Here is a 20,164-nt window from a genome sequence, read left to right as displayed (position 1 = left end):
CACTGTCATAGTGTGCTTCCGGCCATTTTGTTAACTGGATATATACCAAAACTGGTATGGTGTGACACTAGTGCGTCATGAACATAAATGACAGGTTATGAATTGTATACTCTAGAATATACGTTTCATTAGCATGGCATATACCGGATTGTATATGCATGCATGCATGTCAAACATGCGATATATAGTGAACTAGATGCCATGGCATGAATGACTTCACTTGTCTCAAAGACAAACTAGGCGATGTAGCACCTCTCCGCCGGCTGCTTCGCATTACATCGATTCCCACAGTGCGTGGGATCTGCCATATTTTTTTTTTGCACGTTCCTTGGTTAAGCAGGCTAAGCCATGTCCTAAGCTTAAAAAGAAGCTTTAGGTAATATGTAAATTTTATTGCAATGTATGCTAAGCAATATAACTAATAGAAAAATGGCCTTGGAGGTAATGAATATAACAGCTGATTATAAATAGCAAATTGGTCCAGCAGGTGGCAGCTCCTCTTGCAACTATGCAGGCTGGATAGATATATGCAATTCTCGTTCGTCACTGTGTGATGCTTCCCAGCTAAAAATACACATTCTCTAAAATAGTTTCCCAACAGCAGCTGTATCATGTAGATGCGAGCAAACTGCAGTCACATTCTGCCAGAAGGCTGCCAGGAAATGCTCGCACACACACACCTAAAACTTCACAAAGACAATAGCTTTATTATGTAGGTACCATTGCACTTTCAAAGAAATGCTACTATCACACAGTCGCAGTGAGGGGTACAGGTTATGCGTTGATAGTACATATCATTTCAGATATGTGCTGAGGATACTAAGAGAACCAGGAAAAACAGACTTTATTACACAGGAATAAGTAAACTTGAACAGTCTACTTTTAGTTTCTTGCATACGTTCAAATACGCAACTATTCAAATAATATCAAATATGCACGTAAATGAATATAAAAAATATACAAATAAGACATTTAAGCACAAAAAATGTGTTAAATATTGTCACGTGGTCGTGACGAGTTAAAGCTTCCTACACATCACGGCGAGGCCTGCGCAGCGCGTTGCCCACAGTGTTTGTGGGTGAAGCTTCAACTCATGAAATATAAGACTCGCGGCAATATGTAGGGATCACATTAGTCTCAAGGTATGTACACCTCAAAGCATGCTAAAAAGAAGCCAAACGTTTTCTACATCTTTATAGTTCATTGCACATTTTAAGCACTGTACCCATCAAAGTGGTCCTCTATAGTGGCAAAAGCGGCAGTCCTTCCATTTTTTTTAATAGCCTCCTGGAATGCAATATGTGGGGCGTCGCGCAGGTATTTTGCTGCATTGTTTCAAATCTCCTCTAGGGCTTGGAAATGATGTCCTTTTAAATGTGGCTTTACGTTTACGAAAAAAAAGCATATCGCTGATGCTAGTTCTGGAGACAATGATTAGGCACAATGGGAGTGCGATGTTTTTCTCGATAGCTATAAACAGGGAGTAATGTATGAGCCAGAACATTGTCATGGTGTAGCATCCATGCCTAGTTCCCCAAAATTCAGGCCTCTTACTTCACACAGCATTCCTCCAACTCATTAGTACTCTTTGGTTGACTTCCTTGCTTGCCATCTGACCAAGTGGTACAAATTCGTGATGGAAAATGGCATTAAAAACAATCAAAATCACCTTGATCTCTGATTCACCCATACATACCTTTTTTTGGATGAGGAGACCTTGTGCCATTCCATAGCAACTACACCTTAATACATTTTGAATACAAGACAATACATGAATTTCAGGATTGGTGGAGACACCAGAAGAGGTAAGATTCCTTTGTCGGACTACAAAAATTTTATATGCCACTGTTGTCATAACACCACTGTCAACGCACATTCCCTTGTATCACACAGACAATTGCTCAGCTTACACAAGTGCATCAGTCTATTTGGTAGTGCTTTGTAAAACTTCTATTTACACGGGATAAGCAACTATATGCAATATGCTTCACGTATAACACTGATTCCTACAATGTGTAGGATCTAGATATTTTTAGAGCAAAATATGTTTCAAGGTGGCGTTATGAGGTACAGATTACCACACGAATGTGAGTCACCCACTTCATCTTTGCGGCATTCACATGAGGAAAAACATATAAATAAAAAATTCAAATGTGACATGACTGCACGAGCTCCACCTTCATTTCGCCTTTGCAGTGTTCAAGCGAGATAAAAGCTTTGTTAAAGCAGCATTTATATAATAAGTGCCCAATAATATTGCCAAGCTGGATAGCTTTCATCTTTGAGTTATTTTAGGCGAATGCACGAAGGATCATTAAAACTTTCTGCTGGGCGAGCTTGTTCATAGTTGCGCTTGTCCGTGTCTTCTGCATCCTTGTCTAGTTTGTGCACGACCAACTTTTCTTGCATGCGTAAGGGACCCTGCAGGTCTTTATAATTTCTTTATATCCTCGAAATGCCTTCGGGTGATCCAGCAGCAAATGATAGCAGATACCAAAATGTGTACGGGAATAAGCCCATGACAAATACTGTAGTAAAAAAATGGCTTGAAGCTTGCACTAAGGCGTGCAATGCTCTATACACAGTGAAACTGATCGGTCTCATGCTTATTTATTGCTGTATCTAGGCAGAACTGTTGGCTTGAACTTGGCTGTAGCGATGTTGAACTTGCTTTGAACTAGGCTTTAGCTAGGTGATGCAAGTTGTGTCTAGATAGCTCCTAAGCCGTTGCTAGGCTTTAGCTAGGTGATGCTAGGTTGTTTCTACGTTGATTCTCAGCGCAGAGAGGTTCGAGTTAACCCACAGACAGGACACAGGTACGTCGTCGTTGGCGTAGGACTTCCATCGCTTCAGGGTCTTCTCGCAGCCGCCATTGCCTTTCCTGTTCCCTAGTATTCTCTCTTTGTATGTACTCGGGGTCTTCAGCTCACTGCCGTCGCTTCGCAGCTATTTGTTGGACTAACTGTTGCCTTCTTCCTTTTTGTGGAAGTTTTGTGTAGTGGGATTTAACCAATTTCTGAGGCACATACCCATTTGTTGGGCTAACTGTCCCAGTCAAAAAAAGTTAATGGGTCCAACTGGTCATACCAGTTTCTAGCAATTGGTCCCAAATGGAATTAATTGGAAACCAACTGGAATGCCGCACTCCAATAGGAAAGACCAATTGGACCTCACAGTTCCAATTGGTCATTCCAGTTGGTCCACCTTTTGCCATTTGGTCTCCCAATTGGAATGCTTGTTGGTCCAATTGGTTGCCCACATTCCAATTGGAAAACAATTGGAACAGAGCATTCCAATTGGCCTCCCAATTGGAATGCTTGTTGGTCAAATTGCTTGTACAGTGGTCAACTCTCATGTCTATAACGCCGGAGCTTCGTGCTCAGAACTGCATGAGCGACATCTACAGCGTGAAACGGGCCACATCAGAGCATGCGCAGTGTCACTGATGCGCTCGCCATGTAATTTCCGTCCTTCTTATCGCCGCGGCCGCGACAACTGATTTCGCCGTCAGAAGCGCTGTCAACCGTATAGCGCCTAAAAAAAAAGAGAGAGTGCAATCACCGGATCGGCGTGTTTTATACTGCGCACTTATTCTCGGTTCGCCGTATCATATCATACCGACAATGCGCCGGACAATGGATAAACTTATAAGAGGACGCAAATCTGCTGATGGGACAATGTGACCGCGAACGGCAAATCAACACGCAGCATAGCTTTCATCGCGCGCTGACAACATTTCGCTTCCCTTCGCTTCGTTTCCTTTTTTTTTGTGATAAACTGTTGGCAGCGCTTCCAACGGCAAAAGCAGTTGTTGCATTCGCGGTAATAACCAACGATCGAAAATGCAAGGTAGGCGCATCAGTGGGGCTGCGCATGCTCAGAGGTGCCCCGTTTTCAACTGTAGATGTCGCTCGTGCAGTTCGGAGCACGACGCTCCGTCGTTATAGATATGAGAGTTGACCACTGTACAACTCCAATTGGGTAGACCTATTGGACGTTTTCCTTCCGATTAAAATTTGTTTGATATATATAAAACTTGGTATTTGTTATTAAAATGACAACTTAAATCACTATAGGTCGGGGCAGAATTCCAGGCTCAATGAGTCGTCATAATAATTTTTATCTATTCCATTCAATTGAGCCATGTATGCATTCTGAATTGAAACCTTCATCAGACTGTGCCCCAAGTTGCAGTCTTAAGCCATTTATGTTCCTTACAAGCTACTTTTTTTTTCTAGATTTGTGGTATTTATTATAAGGTACATCCTAACTCAAAACAGTGGGACAGTAATAGCATTACGTTAACAGCGTTTTGAATATGGTGCAATTAAAAATGCAGCTAGCTCTGCTGGTTTGTGTGACCTACAGCTGTGCTCGTAGAAGCTGTACCTTCAGTCTCCTGCCGAGCAAATGCCTGGACGAAAATAGGCACATTGCTACAAGCAAGCCTCATCACTTGTTTTAATCATTTTTTTCTTGGGCATTTTGCGCAGACATAGCAATGCTCACTCACATGGATATGAGATTAACGATTCCTGTTAGTGCACAAAAGGTGTAGTGCGAATGGAGTGTAAAAATCTGGCAGATCCCACGCATTGTGGGAATCAGTCGTATGAAGCAGTAAGCATGCGTCAGCCAATGCGGGATTTTCTGCTTTGAGCCTTAAGCGTTATGAGGTGGATCGATGTCTTTGTGTGAATTAGTAGCTCTGCGCATATCGTGGACTTACCAGGCATGTCGAGTACACTGGCGCGTGAAGGGTAGCTTATGGCCCGACATAACTTTGGTGCTCACATTGCAACTTACATGTCAGTTTCTTCGCCACGAAGTGCACACTATGGAGCAATGATGTCCATATCTACAGACAAGTGCAACGCTTGAATATAGCTAGCAGTTATAAGTGCACATATGTAAAATTAATGACAGTGATATAATAAATAGGATAGGCAACTCTGCAACCACAATTAGCTTTGTCCTGACAGAAGGATTGTACAGGGTATTTTTCCAAAGCAGTTTGAAGCAGCGACTCTGTGGAAACTGCTATGCAGAATGCCAGTGTTTGATTCCGGCTAGAGCCATGATTTTTGTTCTTTGATGCCATCTGGATAATTCACCTATCAATGAAACGGGCTCATTCACGCTGTTTGTTAAGATTTCCAAAGTCTGGGATGATATAGACTATGAACCACTTATAGCACTTACCCGCATACTATGGGTATGTGCCACACGACTGGTGGAAAGGATTTCATGATGCATGCCACAGGGAAGTCGCGTTAAGTCATGGCCTGCAGATTGTGTTCATCATACATTGAAGTGCTCCTGTGCCGATTTTGATATATACCAAGAGACAACCACGAGAACACCAAGACGTAAGCGGCTAGATAGATAGAAATTGTCAAAGTGCCTTTGGTTCACTAAAATGATTCGCATTTAACATATATTGCAAAGTTTAGGAGAAATACCATTTCCTAGTGCAAAATGAAGCAGGTTCACTGGAAGAGGATTCAACTCCTGAAAAATGTATGAGAAATGCATGCCACTAATGGCAGCAGTGCAAGCATTTGAGATTAGTCTGGACATATTTTAATAGATACACTACGCAACCTCTTTCTGCACAGTAGTGTTCTTGAAATTAATGAAAGCACAGCAGCATAATCTTACTGCTCTTTGCATAACAGAAGACAACCAAGCATTTCAGAGAAGTTCATGGCGTTCCACAGCAATATGTTTATTAAAATGGGCAAAAATACAGCAAGTCCAGGCTAAGGACACACAAACAAAACACAAAAATAACATGCATGCAATATATGTACATATGTAAAAAATCATACACAAATGCACACAATTTATACATAGCTGCATTTGAAATTAAATGACAAATTTACAGTGCACATAAAATTTCACAAGGCACAGCAACTTGAATGACATATGCCACTCTGACAAGACTGAATGATTGATAAGCACTGCACAAGTGCACACTGGGCACGAGGTATTTGCATCTAGGCAACTTTGGCAATTTTAAGAGGTCAATGGATCCCCATGAAGTTTGCTGGTTAGCAATTTCTTTCACGTGACCTGAAGTTCCTGCACATGCATGGTTTTTGTTTTACATGCGTTCATTTTTGTTTCAATAAACTTCAATTGTTAGACTGTGCTCATACTGTGTCTTCCGTCTTGTGAGATGTCGTGTTCGCGATGATTTTCCAAGTAATGCAAGTTTCAATGTACGGTCACTCACACCAGTGTGATTAGAGCTGCAATAGTGCTCATGTGCACAAAACCCAGCTTGTACTGCTGGTATTTCACATTTTTGGATGCCACAAAGGCATGGCTTTCATTATATATCAGGAGAACAATGAGCAGTCACTGTACCTCCTTATGTGATGAAGAAATGCACCAGTTGTTGCTTTGCACTATCACCAGCACTCTTCCAAAGAAAATGAGCAAATGAGGAAAGCAGTGTTCCATAATCTCTTAGTGACTGTATCAACTGCTTCCTCGAAAAGGGCTAAAACACCTAAAACAGCTCGCTAATATCAGTGGTTGGGGCTACCCTTGATTTTCATGTTGCAGCAAGATGTGCTGCTTTGGGTTACCAGCATTCTCAATCAACTGGCTCATGTGGCGGCGGGTCAAATGCAAATGGTGATTTATGGATGTTGAATTAATCGAAATTGCATCTGCTTATCCTGACAGTTCCAAAGACATAAGTCCTAAGATATCGACACACAGACACTGAAGGCCCATAAATCGGCAGCATCTGCCAGCTCTTCACCATTTAAATGCGACGCATCTCTTGCTCAGGGGTATGTAACGCGGCGTGGTGATCCGCACGCGCCGTGGTAGTCTGCACTCACACTATGCATGCGCGCCTCTCCTCCTTCCCTCTCTCCGACAGCTGCGCGTTACTCTCTCCACTTCTCTACCAGCACCTGCTTGCGCTTCTGCTTTCACGGTGCATGCGCTACTCTCCTCCTCTAAGCGGTTAGAGCGCAGCGCGCGTTCAGCGCAGCGCTTGCTTTGGTTGACTCCGCTTGACTCCATTGGTGCTTCCGATGAAGCGTGATGGAAGCAACTGTCCCATCAGTGAGTGGGCTGACGCAAGCACGCGTCAGCATCAGCCCAATTGCGTCCACTCAAGACAAAGCTGCGAAGCGAAGGGCAGCGAACTACCATTCACGGCACATGCATTGATCATGTCTTCACCAATATCAAGATCCACCCACTGCACCAAGATCCCCTCGCGGTTCACTTCAGCGACCACAAAGCCATCCTCATCAAAGCAAAGTGCACACCTCAAGTACTAGACGGTGCTCAATAAAGACATTCGTTAACCGTTTCACCTTCGTCTACAACGTTAATAACACCGTTAATAACGATCCAAGGTCGGCCCAATGAACACCAACGGAACGCGATCATGCAAGTGCTCCGGCTTCGCATCGCCTCATGGTCCCCTTTAGCGGGAGATGGTGTAATTTTTTTTGTCCTCCGTACAGGACTGACCGCATGTTTCACACGCCCTCCCACCCAGTGCACACGAAGGAGTGCTGCTCAGTCGGGTTACGGTTTAATTTTTGCATTTGTTTACTTATTTAAAATTATGTGCATACTTTCTAGGCCATTCTACTATCAGATCTGTGCCAGGAGCACCTAGGGAACATAGAACTGTTGAACAAGAAGACTACAGAGAAAGGGTGCTGGGAGGTGCACATACGTATGAAACATTTTCCAAATTGATTAATACACTAACACTTCTTATTTCTAGAGGCTGAATAATTACTGCCGGCGACTCTTTGAATAGCACTTTTTGCACATGGTTTACAGTCACCAAGTCATAATTTACTGGTCGGCACCGAAGTTTCCGGACACATATGGATGTGCTATCACCACTCAAAATGATCTTTTCAATAATGGCAAATGACCCATCCAAGAGTTGAATAGCTGAACTATTAGTCTTCTTCTTTGACGCGTATGAGCAGTCTGTCAGGATTGAACCATTTACCATCATTCTTCTGTATTGTACAGAAGGTGGTGGGATTTCTTGCTCAGGCAATGAACAGGCTGGTGGAATAGTTATACCACTTCCAAAGAAACGGGTGCCATCACTGCTGCTTTTGCTTTTGTGTGTTACTTTGGCATCAAAAGAATTGCAGTACTGCACCGCGCTAGGGCTGACAGCCAGATCCTGCAGTTCCATCACAGTATTTTCAATTTGCAGAACTCTGCATAGCTGATGGGGAATCCCATTTGCAGCTTTGATAGCTTCCTTGAGGCTCCCATTTCCTGATTCAAATGGAAACGCGGAGTGTGCCCACAGGGGTCCCCAGTCACGAATACTCTTTACAATATGCGTCAACTGGTGCATATTATACGTCATAAAAGCTTTTCCAAAAAGCATTTCTGAACGCATATGAAATTCTAACAAGAGTTTCTCAGCTCTAGTCAGCTCAGAAGTTTCTATACTGCACTGCAGCATAATATGCAAAGCTTCAACCATGCATACCCAGTGCTGAAGGTATCTTCTGTCAAGAATGCCATCAAGCACTGGAATGCTGTAGTATAATATCCAATTTTCCAGCTCTTTCGCCTTCCACCATTTCCGCTCCTTCGTTGGTCTTGGCAATCTTTTCACATCCTTTGGTGGCCTGATAGCCATAAGCCTCTCATCGATTGTGTGTTCCTTGCGGCTTAGAGAGTAAGCACAACCAGAAGACTAACCATAAATCTAAGAATTGTCGTGCTACTCCAAGTAAAATACAATGCATGTAATCAGGAACAAATCCTGCTACAATATGAAAATAAGGCAGGCTGATCAATGGAGATGCCGTTTTTACACCATGAACGGTCACTCGTTGCCTAACTGCAGTTGTCATGTCTTCAACCATCTGGCTCTCTGTACGCTCAGTGGGGTTAACTGGCTGAACAGGGTACTTTGTTGAACCACCAGCTCGTTCACCTTTCTGTAAACACCAGTTACACCCAAAATAACCATTAAATTGAAAGACACCTTGCATAGGTGCCCTGGCAACCGAGTCAACCGCACAACAAATGCAATAAGCTTTAAATGTCTGAAGTTGCCCCTTTTGCTCCAAGACAAAGCCATTTTCGCTAAGCTGGCTCATTTGCTTAACAAATGTGCTCTGAAAAAGCTCCATGTTTGGCTTCTCCTTCCAGAACCACAATGCTGCAAGCACAAGTTTTGACATCCTCTGCTCAGCCGGAACCTCATTTACAATTAGCTGAATAGGCCAAATGGACGTGCCACTTGACTTGAAAAGCGGTGTGCCATCAGCATTTAATGTGAAGCTGATTCTGGGCCCACACTGCTGTGTTGCAGCTGCAAAATTGCGGTACATTTCGCCATCATACAGATCACCCAATGAGCCATCATGGTTAAGTGGCTTTGTTAAGTCAAGAAGTGTACAGTCTTTCAACAATCTTTGCAACTGTGATTCCACATCAAGAGTCACAAAAAAAGGCATATCAGATAAACTAGAAACACTAGTTTTGTGTCCGCACTTTGTGCAGTGAAAAGAGGCATTTGTTTCAGCATTTTCTATGTGTGTGAAGCATTTGGGACAAAAACAATAATATGTCATTGTTGTGCCTGTTTTGCTCAAAAGTTTGGAGAGCTGGTAACGTGAATGAGGCAATATTGGTCGTTCGAAAATTCTGTTGATAAGGTCTAAGATGCTGGTCAGCCCTGCGAATGATGAATTATTTTTGACAGCGTGCTTCAGCACCATGAGGAGAATATCGCCTCTAGACAGAACCACTCTTTCAATGACAACATCGGTAAATAACTCTCCAAAATGCGACTTGCCACCATGACCAGGCGCTGTGGGACTGTTAGGCATTTGCTGTGGAAAGGAGAAAATAAATAGTCACTCAAAATGGAGCAGGTGCCCAGCCATCAACATTTACAGTCGAAGTTAGACTATAAAGCAGGACAATAAATCAAGACCCCAAAAGGAGCCAGAAAGCCAGAGCTATCAGGCATGTCTTAACTGAACACTAAGCAGGTAATATTAAATAAATGATTTTGTAACCTACTGTATGGACCAACCAAATCAATATGTTACTAAAGAAAATTTGACAAGCATGAAGCAGTAAACTTGTGCTAAAGCGTTTATTCTAAATGGAAAACAGTTGCTGTGCTTAGTTTTCAGCTTTAAAGGGGCCCTGCAACGCTTTTTTAGCATGGTCAGAAAATGCTGCCGATCGGTAGTCCAGGCTCCCGAGACAAACATTATAGTGCGGCACATGGTCTAGAATTTACAATTAATTCTCAGTCAGCTAGAAATTGATCCCCCTTCTCTCTACAAATGATGCCATATACCCAAATTTTTGCACCATATACCCACATCCACAGCGGTTGGCTGATTTGCTGCGTAGTTACCGTGGCCGCTGCGGGATGCTGCCACATACCCCCAAGCGCACTCGCGATCATGCTGAAATTAAGCCGCGTGTTCGAAGAAAAACAAGAAAAGAAGGTGCTCAAGGTCATGACCCGCGCTGACGAAGGGTCCCATCTTTTTGCCCCTTGTCATTCCCCTCCCTCCGTAGCTTTCAGTGTGCTTGCTGGCACGAAAGGAGAGAGAAAGCGCTTGAAGCATACGACAAATAACTTCAACTCCGCTCTTACTGAACGGATTCAAAAAATTTTTGCAGCATGCGATTCAAAAATTTGAGATCGGTTAAGAGGCAATGTGAATGAGGTTTCTGAAAATTAAAAATAGCCTGCAAATACACTCTGCAATCAGCAACCAGAGGCTACACTGCTATAACCAAGCAGCCCCTATGCCCTAGAGCAAGTGATAAGAGATGCAGCACCTTTCAGGAAGTTCTCGTGCCTTGTACAATTTTGATTACATTACTTAGTGCTTGTTCTCAAAAGCACTGGTGGGATTTTACGGTAGACATGCAATATCTAGCAAAAATAAATGTGTTAGCTACACTGAGCTTCAGTATTTGCAATGCCCAAACATGTTAACTGGGCCCCTAACAGTTAATGACGTCAACCATGTTTGTGTAATTTTTGCAATTTCTGATGGACCTACCATGTCATCTTCTGAAGCCAGCTCTCCAGGATCATGTTGCTCTGAACCATCATCATCAGATATGGAAAGCTGCAAAAAAATAAAAAAAAGAAAGACAAAAACAATGAAACCAAGAGAAAAGGGAACTAGACAGAGATCAGCACCACCTTAATGTGTGACAAAGCCTTGTTCGATTTTTTAGTGCAAGATCTACAATGACACCACACATGGAGACACAACAGGCACAAGTGCTGCCATGTCTGTGTGATGCCATTGCAGGTTACTCACTAGTCCGAACAACCCCTTTGGTGTAAACAGTTTGGTCATACATATATAAATATACACATACACATATAAATATAGGTATGTGTGTGTACCTCTTCATCATTTAGCAATGTGTCATGGGAAATCATCGGGATGGCATGCTGTGGCCCATCATTGGTTGCTTGCAGTTCTGAAGTATTGTGACTGACCGCAGCAGATGCCATGCTGGAGGCCGCTGCACCACAAGCGTCGTTTGAAGTTTCCTGTGACAAAACCGTTTATTAATAAAATGCACTTAACATTTGAAACATACTACCTCACCTGTTCATCCTGACTACTCAACGTATCAGTTTGAAGTACGCTGTTTATATCTGACAAGACTGAAGCTTGACCTGCTGCTTGGCTTAGTCCGGGCGCTGCATTGTTGGAGACTGCTTCATCATCAGATGAGGATGTGTCCGTAGGCACTTCCTGAATGCAAAAAAGTATCTTAGACACGTGCATGCCTTAAGAGGACGCTTTACTTTGAGAGCTGCTATCTAAATATATCATAATAGAGGACGCTTTTTTTTGTTTGTTTTTGAGAATGACAGCTTCAGTTTTAATTGAGTTTACTTTTTGTTAAAAAAAAAAACAAACGCAATGACTCTACCTCAGCAATGAAAAGAGATATCACAATTTTGCAAACTGCACCTAATAACACATCCAAAGCGGACAAAATAGTTGAATTATGCACTACTGTGAAATATAACTAACCTGTAGGCAGTATATTTGCAAAACTCCTGAGAACATTGTAACAATTTCACGTAAGCTGTGAATTTACACATAAAAGTTGTCCGCTTTAAATGTTCTAACAGATGCAATGTACTGAACAGCGACAACTGCTTTCAATGCACAAGTACAGATTTTCTGCTGATGTGCTGAACATTGTTTAGTCTATGTTTAACTTAGTTGCAGTGATCTGCTTAAATAACGGCTGCCATTCACAACCGCTTTATTTGTACTGAAATTTCGCAGCAATACACGTCTTCATTGTTCACTAAACAGTATGTTACAGCGTAGTTCGGTATGACCGCCGAGCGATATCTGCCGCTGATATTTACGTTGACCTTCGACAACTACATGTGCAGACAAACGCAGGTTTTCGCCCACACAAGCCGTTGTTAATACGCTAGGCTTTTTAGCTATGCGAACCAAGACATGCAGTCCTGTGTGAGTCTTTGAACACAAGCGCATGCATATTGAAGGCGATAGAACAAAAAGGAAGGTAAACTTACATTGTGTTGGCAAGCCCTCTTAGTACTTCTCGGTAGCACGAAGTCTGATCCATGGTTGATATATCGTTTATATGGGCCTCTCTTCTTTCTCTTTGGAAGTTGATCCATTGTGATCGCATTAGCATGCTCCAACAGGCGATTTGTTGTTGCACATGTGGATGATCCTCAGATTGTTGCTCAGCGAATAACATAACCTGGCTGGCACTGCTGGTTCAGCATGACGAAAGGTGTCCAGTTTCGTATTTCAATATTTCATTTATTAGTAATACCTATATACCCGGTAAACCATTATATACTCATAAAAAACTAAATAAATTAGACATATTAATATACAGGTCACATGCGTCAGGCAGCACGATGATTTTACGTGCAAACATGTATCTGTCAAGTACGAGCACGCGGCTCCTGAACTTTTAACATTCCGCACGTGCACCTGCGTTAGGGTGGCTAGAATGGGGAGGTGTGATGACCGCGGCGGCGGCCTCTTGCCTAGCGAGGCCCCACTGCGCGTTCTCGCCGCTGGAGGAAATTTGGCGCGTCAGTCTGGGGCGCCGTTGGCGAGTGCCGACTGTGAGCATGTGTTGCTCGTGTCTCGTAGGTTACGGAGCAGCACAAGTTAGCTGTCGCTGTTCGTGAAGTACGGCCTGTTTTTCTATCGCTTCCCGATTTCTTGAAGGAGATGGTGTCAGCGGATGTCGTCGATTTTTGAACCGCTCTGATGAATGGCGTCGACGGGGAAAAAAACGCAGAGGTGGTGCTTTGTGCCAGGTTGCGACGGCGGCTACAAGTCCTGCGGTGAAAAACTCTCTCAATTTCGTGCACCTGCCCGTAAGAATGAATTTGAGAAGTGGGCACTTGCCATACCAAGGGCCGACAAACCACTGCAAGAGAAGTCTGCAGTTTGCGAAAGGCATTTTGACCCAAGGTACGTATGTAATTCGTACATGTTTAAGCATATAGAAAAGTTGAGGTTTCTACAAGTTAACACATTGGCGTGTTTAACGGCCCGGTGTGACACACGGGTCATGAGCAGCAGAACTGCAGTGGAAAGAGCCAGACTAATTCAGATGATCGGTTGTTCTTGATCTCACATTGGCATCTTGCTCCACGTGGGCCCATGTTGCGTTCCGCCTCCATCGACCCGCGGCTCGATGTGTGTCACCTAACGTTGCAATACTTGCACATATTATTTCTTTGCTTGGAAAGCCGAAATGTATTCATTACAGAGGCTGCGCTCACTTTTTATTATGTTTTTGCAGGTTTATCATGAGACACTACATGCACGTTGTGAATGGAAAGGAGGTCCACATACCACGCGATGTGCCTGCCCTTAAGGAGAGTGCTATCCCAACAATTTTCCCGAGCCTTCCAAAGTACATGACGAGAACTGTGCCAAAAGAGAGGAAGAGGAGAATGGGACAGTGCTCTTCCGTGATTGCAAAGAAGAGCCGCGAAGACATTGACGATTCAGCACGCGAATCGGTTCAGCTCACTCCTCATGACGAACTGGACATAGTCAACGATGAAGTACTTCGGAAACACTTCATTTTTGGTCTTCGACTACCATCAGGGTATTGGTCACATCAGACGTTCCAAACCAAAAACATAGCGAGTTACCAACAGCTGAACATCATAAAAGCAAAGTACCTCCTGTTGCCTTCAACAAGATAGCTGTGTTTGAAATTGAAGAGCAAAATTCACCCTCCTGCACCATTTTCTTGGCTGGTCCCCTTCACTGTCGCGCACCGTTGAGTCTAAGGAAGAGGCCCAAGAGGTTCTGGTGTATGCACAAAAAACTCTCTGTGTGTTGTGGAGTTGGAAAGACCAGCGAGTTTAAGCGATTAGATGTGTCTGACTACACAACATTGTCAGTAAATGGCCTGTTCTCCGCTGTGTGTGATGGATCTGTGTCACGAGGTATATGTTGTGTTTTGGTACATACCTCTTGGGCATCACAACTGTGCAAGATTATTTCATATACTTCACATGTCGCCCATTTTGGTGTTTTTGCCAGGTATGCCGGCCCATATGCCTCAGCGGCGTTTGAAGTGCAGAAAAGTGAGGCGCCCTGTGCTATGTAATGTTTTAGTGTACTGTTTCCAATAAACTTGCATCAAGCCACCAGTCTTGTAGTCTTGTACTTTATTGCATTCTTCTACCGCACTGCATAAAAATTGCGTTCACTTCCGCTCTTTAAATTACTATTACAATAGAAAATGTATAACAAATACTCGAGTGCCGCACGCAGGGTTGTTCCCACCTGCTAGTCTGCGGGAGGGATTCCTTAAACTACTTTTCGCGTGACAAGCGCGCCCACCTCGCAAGAAGTGGCCAACGCGCACTCGTATCGGCTGCGTCGTCGGCGCTTGTAGATCACTAGTGAATTTTATAGCGCTGAACCATTTTATAAAGTTTCTCGACGTCAACATCATTGAAAACACTACAGCGGTAAAACTGAGCGCGGTCGAATCATTTGCCCGCCCAGAGGCAAGCAGACGACGCGAGAAAGGCACAGCGCCCCCGCCGGCAGCGCCACCGCGCGGCAGGAACGCGCTTTTGGGCCAGCCTCCGAAGGCCGGTCATCACACCTCCCCAATCTAGCCACCCTACCTGCGTGCATCGCGCACATGTCGCGCAGACATGCTAGATTTGCCTACGATCGCAGTGTTCTAGAAGTTGTACTACGATCCCGCAAAGTGATCTGTCGGCTGCGTTACCTTTTTCTCTTTCACGTGTGTACAGTAGCGCAAGAATGATCACGCACGCAAAAGTGCGGTATGAGGATAATCGAAAACTTGCGGTTGTGGACATTCGAGACATAGAAAACTTCCATCCCGAGAACGCGAAGGATTTCAAGTCGAAGTTCTTTTATTCGGTGAAATGGACCGATCCGGACGGGACCTCGGACTTTTACCGGGCTCGGATTCTAGCTCTGGGAGGTAAGCTGTTCGTTTGAGCACACATTTATTTTGCCTTGTCAAGTTAAACATTTTAAGTGCATTTCTTGTGTTCCGCGGTGCGCATATGCCTATCGTTGTGGACGCTATCCGGTGCGTGCGGTCGGTCTTTAAACAATGACACATACTTTTGTCTTGAAATGAGCGTAATTTAAATATGTTCTTGCAACTTCCGTAATTTCCAAATACGCCTAAAGAAGCTAGTGTAGTATAATAGTAAATTACTATACCTGCTCAACTGTCTTTTGCGCCAAATCTCTTCTTCAATAAAACTTGTTGCTAGGCGAGATGCATGTTTAAGGGATCGCCTTCCGACTCGTGCTATAATTCCATGCAGTACAGCACAACTCGATAATTGCCCTTGAAATGTATGCACTGATCCAGATCATATATACCCCTCTCCTCCCTCACTTTTGACGTTTGTCTGCACAGCTTCCAGCGTACGGCACGTGTTCGCCACGTGCCGCACGTGGCGAACTCGAGTCCCTCACAGCTGACTTCATGCCCTTAGAGCACTGTTACGTAGGTCAAATAAAATAATTATTGATCGTGAGTGTTCATGCAGTAATCATGATATTAAGTGATTAATATGCCCACCAGTGAGGTCCCTCCCCCCCCCCTTCCCATATGAAAAAGAAAAACGAAAAGAAAATCTGGATTTAAGCATATATATATGAAGTGTATTTGTTCCCTCTTATCACAGTATGCATATACACAAAGACAGTTAATGAGCACATGAAAATGTTTCATGGTTGCTGTGATACTACGCACAAATATATTTATTCTCCCTGCTTCTGTTTGAGGCTTATTACATGTAGAGCATGCACTTTTTATGATTGATGCAAGGACTACTGAAAATTCTAAGGATCCTTTCATATAAATGGAAGGCTTATTTAAGCATACACTTAGCATAATATTCTTGCCCACTAAATCTGTTGCCACTCTTCTGTGTTTCCTTTTGTACTTGCAGTGCAGCCTAGTCGCACATCCATGGCTCATAATGAAATTGTTTTCTTTTAATATTTTCAATGTGTATTCCTTTAATATTTTCCAGAATCAGAAGAAGACCTGGAGGCGGAGGGAAGAGGCCGGCAGAGGCTTAGATTTGAAAGAATGGCATATTCGCCTGACGGCGAAGATGAAGACGATGATGTCGAGCCAGAGGTACTTGTTTACGTAGTGCTGTATCCTTGCTTATGCATTGTATGACTTTAAACAGCCTCATAATACGTTTTTTGGTTTTGTGTGCAGCGTCCTGCAAAAAAGCCCTCTGGCCCAAGGCAGGAGCTATTGGACATGTTAAAAAAAAAAAAAAAAAACTGACGACATCCAGCAAAGGGAGGAAGCTGCTTTAAAAAAGCAGAAAAAGAGGCCAACATATGAGGATAGGGGCGGCCTAGTCACTGAGCTGAAGTAGAAGGTACAGAGACTTGAAGGCCTTGTGGAAAGAAAGTGCAAAAAAATTGAGGAACTGCGAAACAAAAACGAAGAGTTGGAGCAGGAGGCCATGAAGCTGAGGCAGCTGAACATGAGGCTGCAGGAAAGAATGCTGACAGCCATAGATGAAGGCAAAGGTATGGAATTCAGCTCTCTGTAGTTTTGTGGCTTCTGTGGCTGCTACATGGACTTATTTGTAATTTGTATGCCAGTAGCATAGCCAGCAATTTTTTTTTGGAGGGGGGGGGGACTCAACTATACTTTATGTACGTTCATGCATGCATTTGTATGTGTGCCTATATATACACATGCCAAACTGAAATTTTGGGGCGGGGCTTTGAACACCCCCTGGCCCTCCCCCTGGCTGCGCCAGTGGTGTAAGCATTGCCTCTACCTAGATTATTTTGTTTAAATTATAGGTTTTTTTCAAATTAAAACTTCCTTACAATTTCAAATCATAAAATTAAACAAGGGGTGATGTTTGTGCATACCATGTTTACACATTTATAAGATAAGGGGAGAGCTTGCCTTCGTAGAATTGTAAGAAAATTATATAAAAAGGTATTACAGTTATAACATGAGCTCGCCATACAATGTCGGAGAGCTTTTCTTCCAACCAGTGGTGACGATCTTGCATAGGACCACAAAAGGCTTTTCAAGTCGGCAGAGCATGAGAGAACTTGTCACCCAATAATTATATGCTCATTTATGCCAAGACACCACTGATTATGGGTTTCCAATTTTTTTGGACAGTTTATTGCCTTATTTTTAAGCAGATCATTTGTACTGTGTTTTCTTCATCATGTTTTACCAGGCAGTGGTTGCATGTGCAAAACATTGCACAGACCCAACACGTTGCCATTGTCACTTAGAGGGCTCTGTGAAGCTGCTTTGAAAAAAAAAATAAGTAAGTGCCGTTATATTTGTAGCTTGGTTCCACATTTAATATGAGGTGTGTTCTCAAATTGTTAGTTACAAAAACAAAACAAAAAATTATAAACTCTTGTGTCAGTATAGTACAGTACTTGCCTTTGGTACAATTTCTTTGTTGGATGTAGCGATATTTTGGATGTGAGCCTTTATATTGAAACTCATCTGCTTTAAATATTGATTCCTAACTATGCTGTCATCTTAAAGTGACCGAGTTCTGCTGTTTGTAATGAGCCATGCTTCGTGTTGATGATGCAGGCTACAGTAGAGCTTCGTGCTCCACTAAGAGCGGACCAGACCACTCGACGAGGGAAGTGGATATTGACAGCATGGACGTGATTCCTAGGGAGAAAACACCGCCACAGGATGATTACGCAAGAAAAGAGAATGCCATGGTAACGTGCACATATGAAGGGCAGCCTCAGCAATTTTTAGTATTACGTACAGTTGTCATCATAAGTGAAATTTTCCTCGTGCTTGCGTAGACAGGAAATGCTGCTTTTTTAAATGGTTGTTAAAAAGATTTTTTTTGCTGCAATACGTTTCTCTGATGCAGGTGGACATTGGCGGTGGCCTTCAAATAAAGTCTAGCGCATGGCACCACATTCAGGGCCATCAAAGGATTCCCTTTTCGTTAAGGACCTCCTCCTGATAATTTGGCCCAAGGACCAGCTGAAAAACCGCTCTTTGCAAGGTGTGTTTCTGTTCTATAGAATTCCTTGTACTTTCTTAACAGCGGAGCTGTTTAAGCCAGCTGTAATCTGTCCACCGTGAACAAAAATCCTCAGGTGGGTATTCGTCAAAGGAATTGGGCAAGCCCCACTACGAGTACAGCAGGTGCAAGTGTTAAATGAAAACTTCGCTTGACGGAGTGGAGCATGTGAAGCACGCGAGAGAAGTGAGGGGAATAAAGACATTACAAGATAGAAAGACTAGACAGAGAGAAAGATTGTGTTATAGTTAATCACCGTTCATGTGTGTCTTACAGGGAAGCGGTGTCCACGATTTCCCGATCGGCCTGCAAAGGCTCCACTGACACCTTGCAAAGTGGAAGTGATGCGTGGTAAGTGTTCATGCTTTTTGTGATGTTTTGGTGCAAACTGTCTTTGGTCATTCTGCTTCAGACCGTAGTCTTATAGACTATTTTTGTTTAAAAATTGTTTCTTCGTACCAGTTAGTGAGGCCTTGTGAACTTTTTGTTTTAGACTGTTACAGACGGAGACTGCAGCGCCAGGGGATTCCCGAAACCCTTATGCCTGCTGCACTCAAGCAACTGAACCATTTCGTGGTCGAGAAGCTGGCAGACCTTGAGAGGCTGGCAAAACGGTGAGGTGCCGTTGTAAATGTGTTTTGACTAATTTCAGGGAGGTTCTTTGTATGTAGTTATTAAATTACATGCAGCCTGGTAAAGAAAGTGTTTAAAGCATCATACTGACTAAATGCCATGCCAGTGCATTTGCTTACATCTATGCAAAGTATCATGTGGAGAAAGCTAGTCTTGAGCTTGCAGCACATCAAGTTAACACTGTTTACTCAAATCTGAGCCAGCCCAGATTCTAGGCTGACCCCCTAATGTTTGAAGCCAGAAAAAACAACAAAAATGTTACCGCAAATGTAGGCTGAGCAGGAAAAAGAAAGGTTACAGTGTGCACGAAACTCGTACAGAATATACAGTCAAACACAGATATACTGGGCGCGAGGTCCTCCACTAGAGACGTGGGCACTGCAGTCGTTGTGACGTGCAGGGTTGGATCGCGTGATTCACGTTGCTCTGGTGAAGCGAAGCGGACGGTTCAACGCGTTGCTTTTAACCACGATTTCTGGTGTTTTCCGCTTTGAACAGCGTTGTTTTGTTCTCACTTCATGTGTGCGGACACCTAGACTTCACAATGCGGGAAAGTGCAGTCAAAGTTATCGGCAGCATGGTACTTTATGCTGCTCCTTGCCACAGTGCGAGTCTAGCGTCAGCTTTCACTTTCACCGTTACCCTGCTTTGCAAGAGCGTGATACCACTGTCACCTGACATTCCTTTATTGTTATTTCCAGCTCATTCGGTTCCTTGCTTATAGAGGACGTCTGTACAATGAGCCCATCTAATGTGGAAGCGATAGACTAATTGCATAAAGAAATTCCGATATATAATATGTGAAACGGCTGCTGTTCATGTTCATTGTGTTACATCTGTGCCTAGGCTCGCACAATTTGTGCAACCTGCACGTCAACTGAAGGCTGAATTAGCTATATTTGTTTCAAAACCGAC

The 20,164-nt window shown here is 43.4% G+C and overlaps 1 protein-coding gene and 1 long non-coding RNA gene across 2 annotated transcripts; one reads left to right on the top strand and one right to left on the bottom strand.

Moving 5' to 3' along the window:
• Nucleotides 1-10,964: 10,964 nt before the first annotated feature.
• On the bottom strand, nt 10,965-12,748 carry LOC119381387 (uncharacterized). The gene is made up of 4 exons (XM_037649253.2): nt 12,581-12,748; nt 11,625-11,774; nt 11,417-11,566; nt 10,965-11,129 (listed from the first exon to the last, which is right to left on the bottom strand). Exons 1-4 carry the CDS (start codon nt 12,686-12,688, stop codon nt 10,965-10,967), a joined length of 573 nt encoding a protein of 190 aa, XP_037505181.1. The 5' UTR covers nt 12,689-12,748.
• Nucleotides 12,749-18,131: 5,383 nt separating this feature from the next.
• On the top strand, nt 18,132-18,965 carry LOC125756984 (uncharacterized). Its single transcript, XR_007414971.1, has 3 exons — nt 18,132-18,299; nt 18,461-18,598; nt 18,893-18,965. It is a non-coding gene; the product is annotated as an uncharacterized LOC125756984 (long non-coding RNA).
• Nucleotides 18,966-20,164: the final 1,199 nt, after the last annotated feature.

The sequence above is a fragment of the Rhipicephalus sanguineus genome, chromosome 1, assembly GCF_013339695.2.
Source record: "Rhipicephalus sanguineus isolate Rsan-2018 chromosome 1, BIME_Rsan_1.4, whole genome shotgun sequence".
Lineage (NCBI taxonomy): Eukaryota > Metazoa > Arthropoda > Arachnida > Ixodida > Ixodidae > Rhipicephalus > Rhipicephalus sanguineus.
The sequence above is the reverse complement of the archived record's forward strand: the minus strand, read 5'-3'. Positions and strand labels throughout refer to the sequence as shown.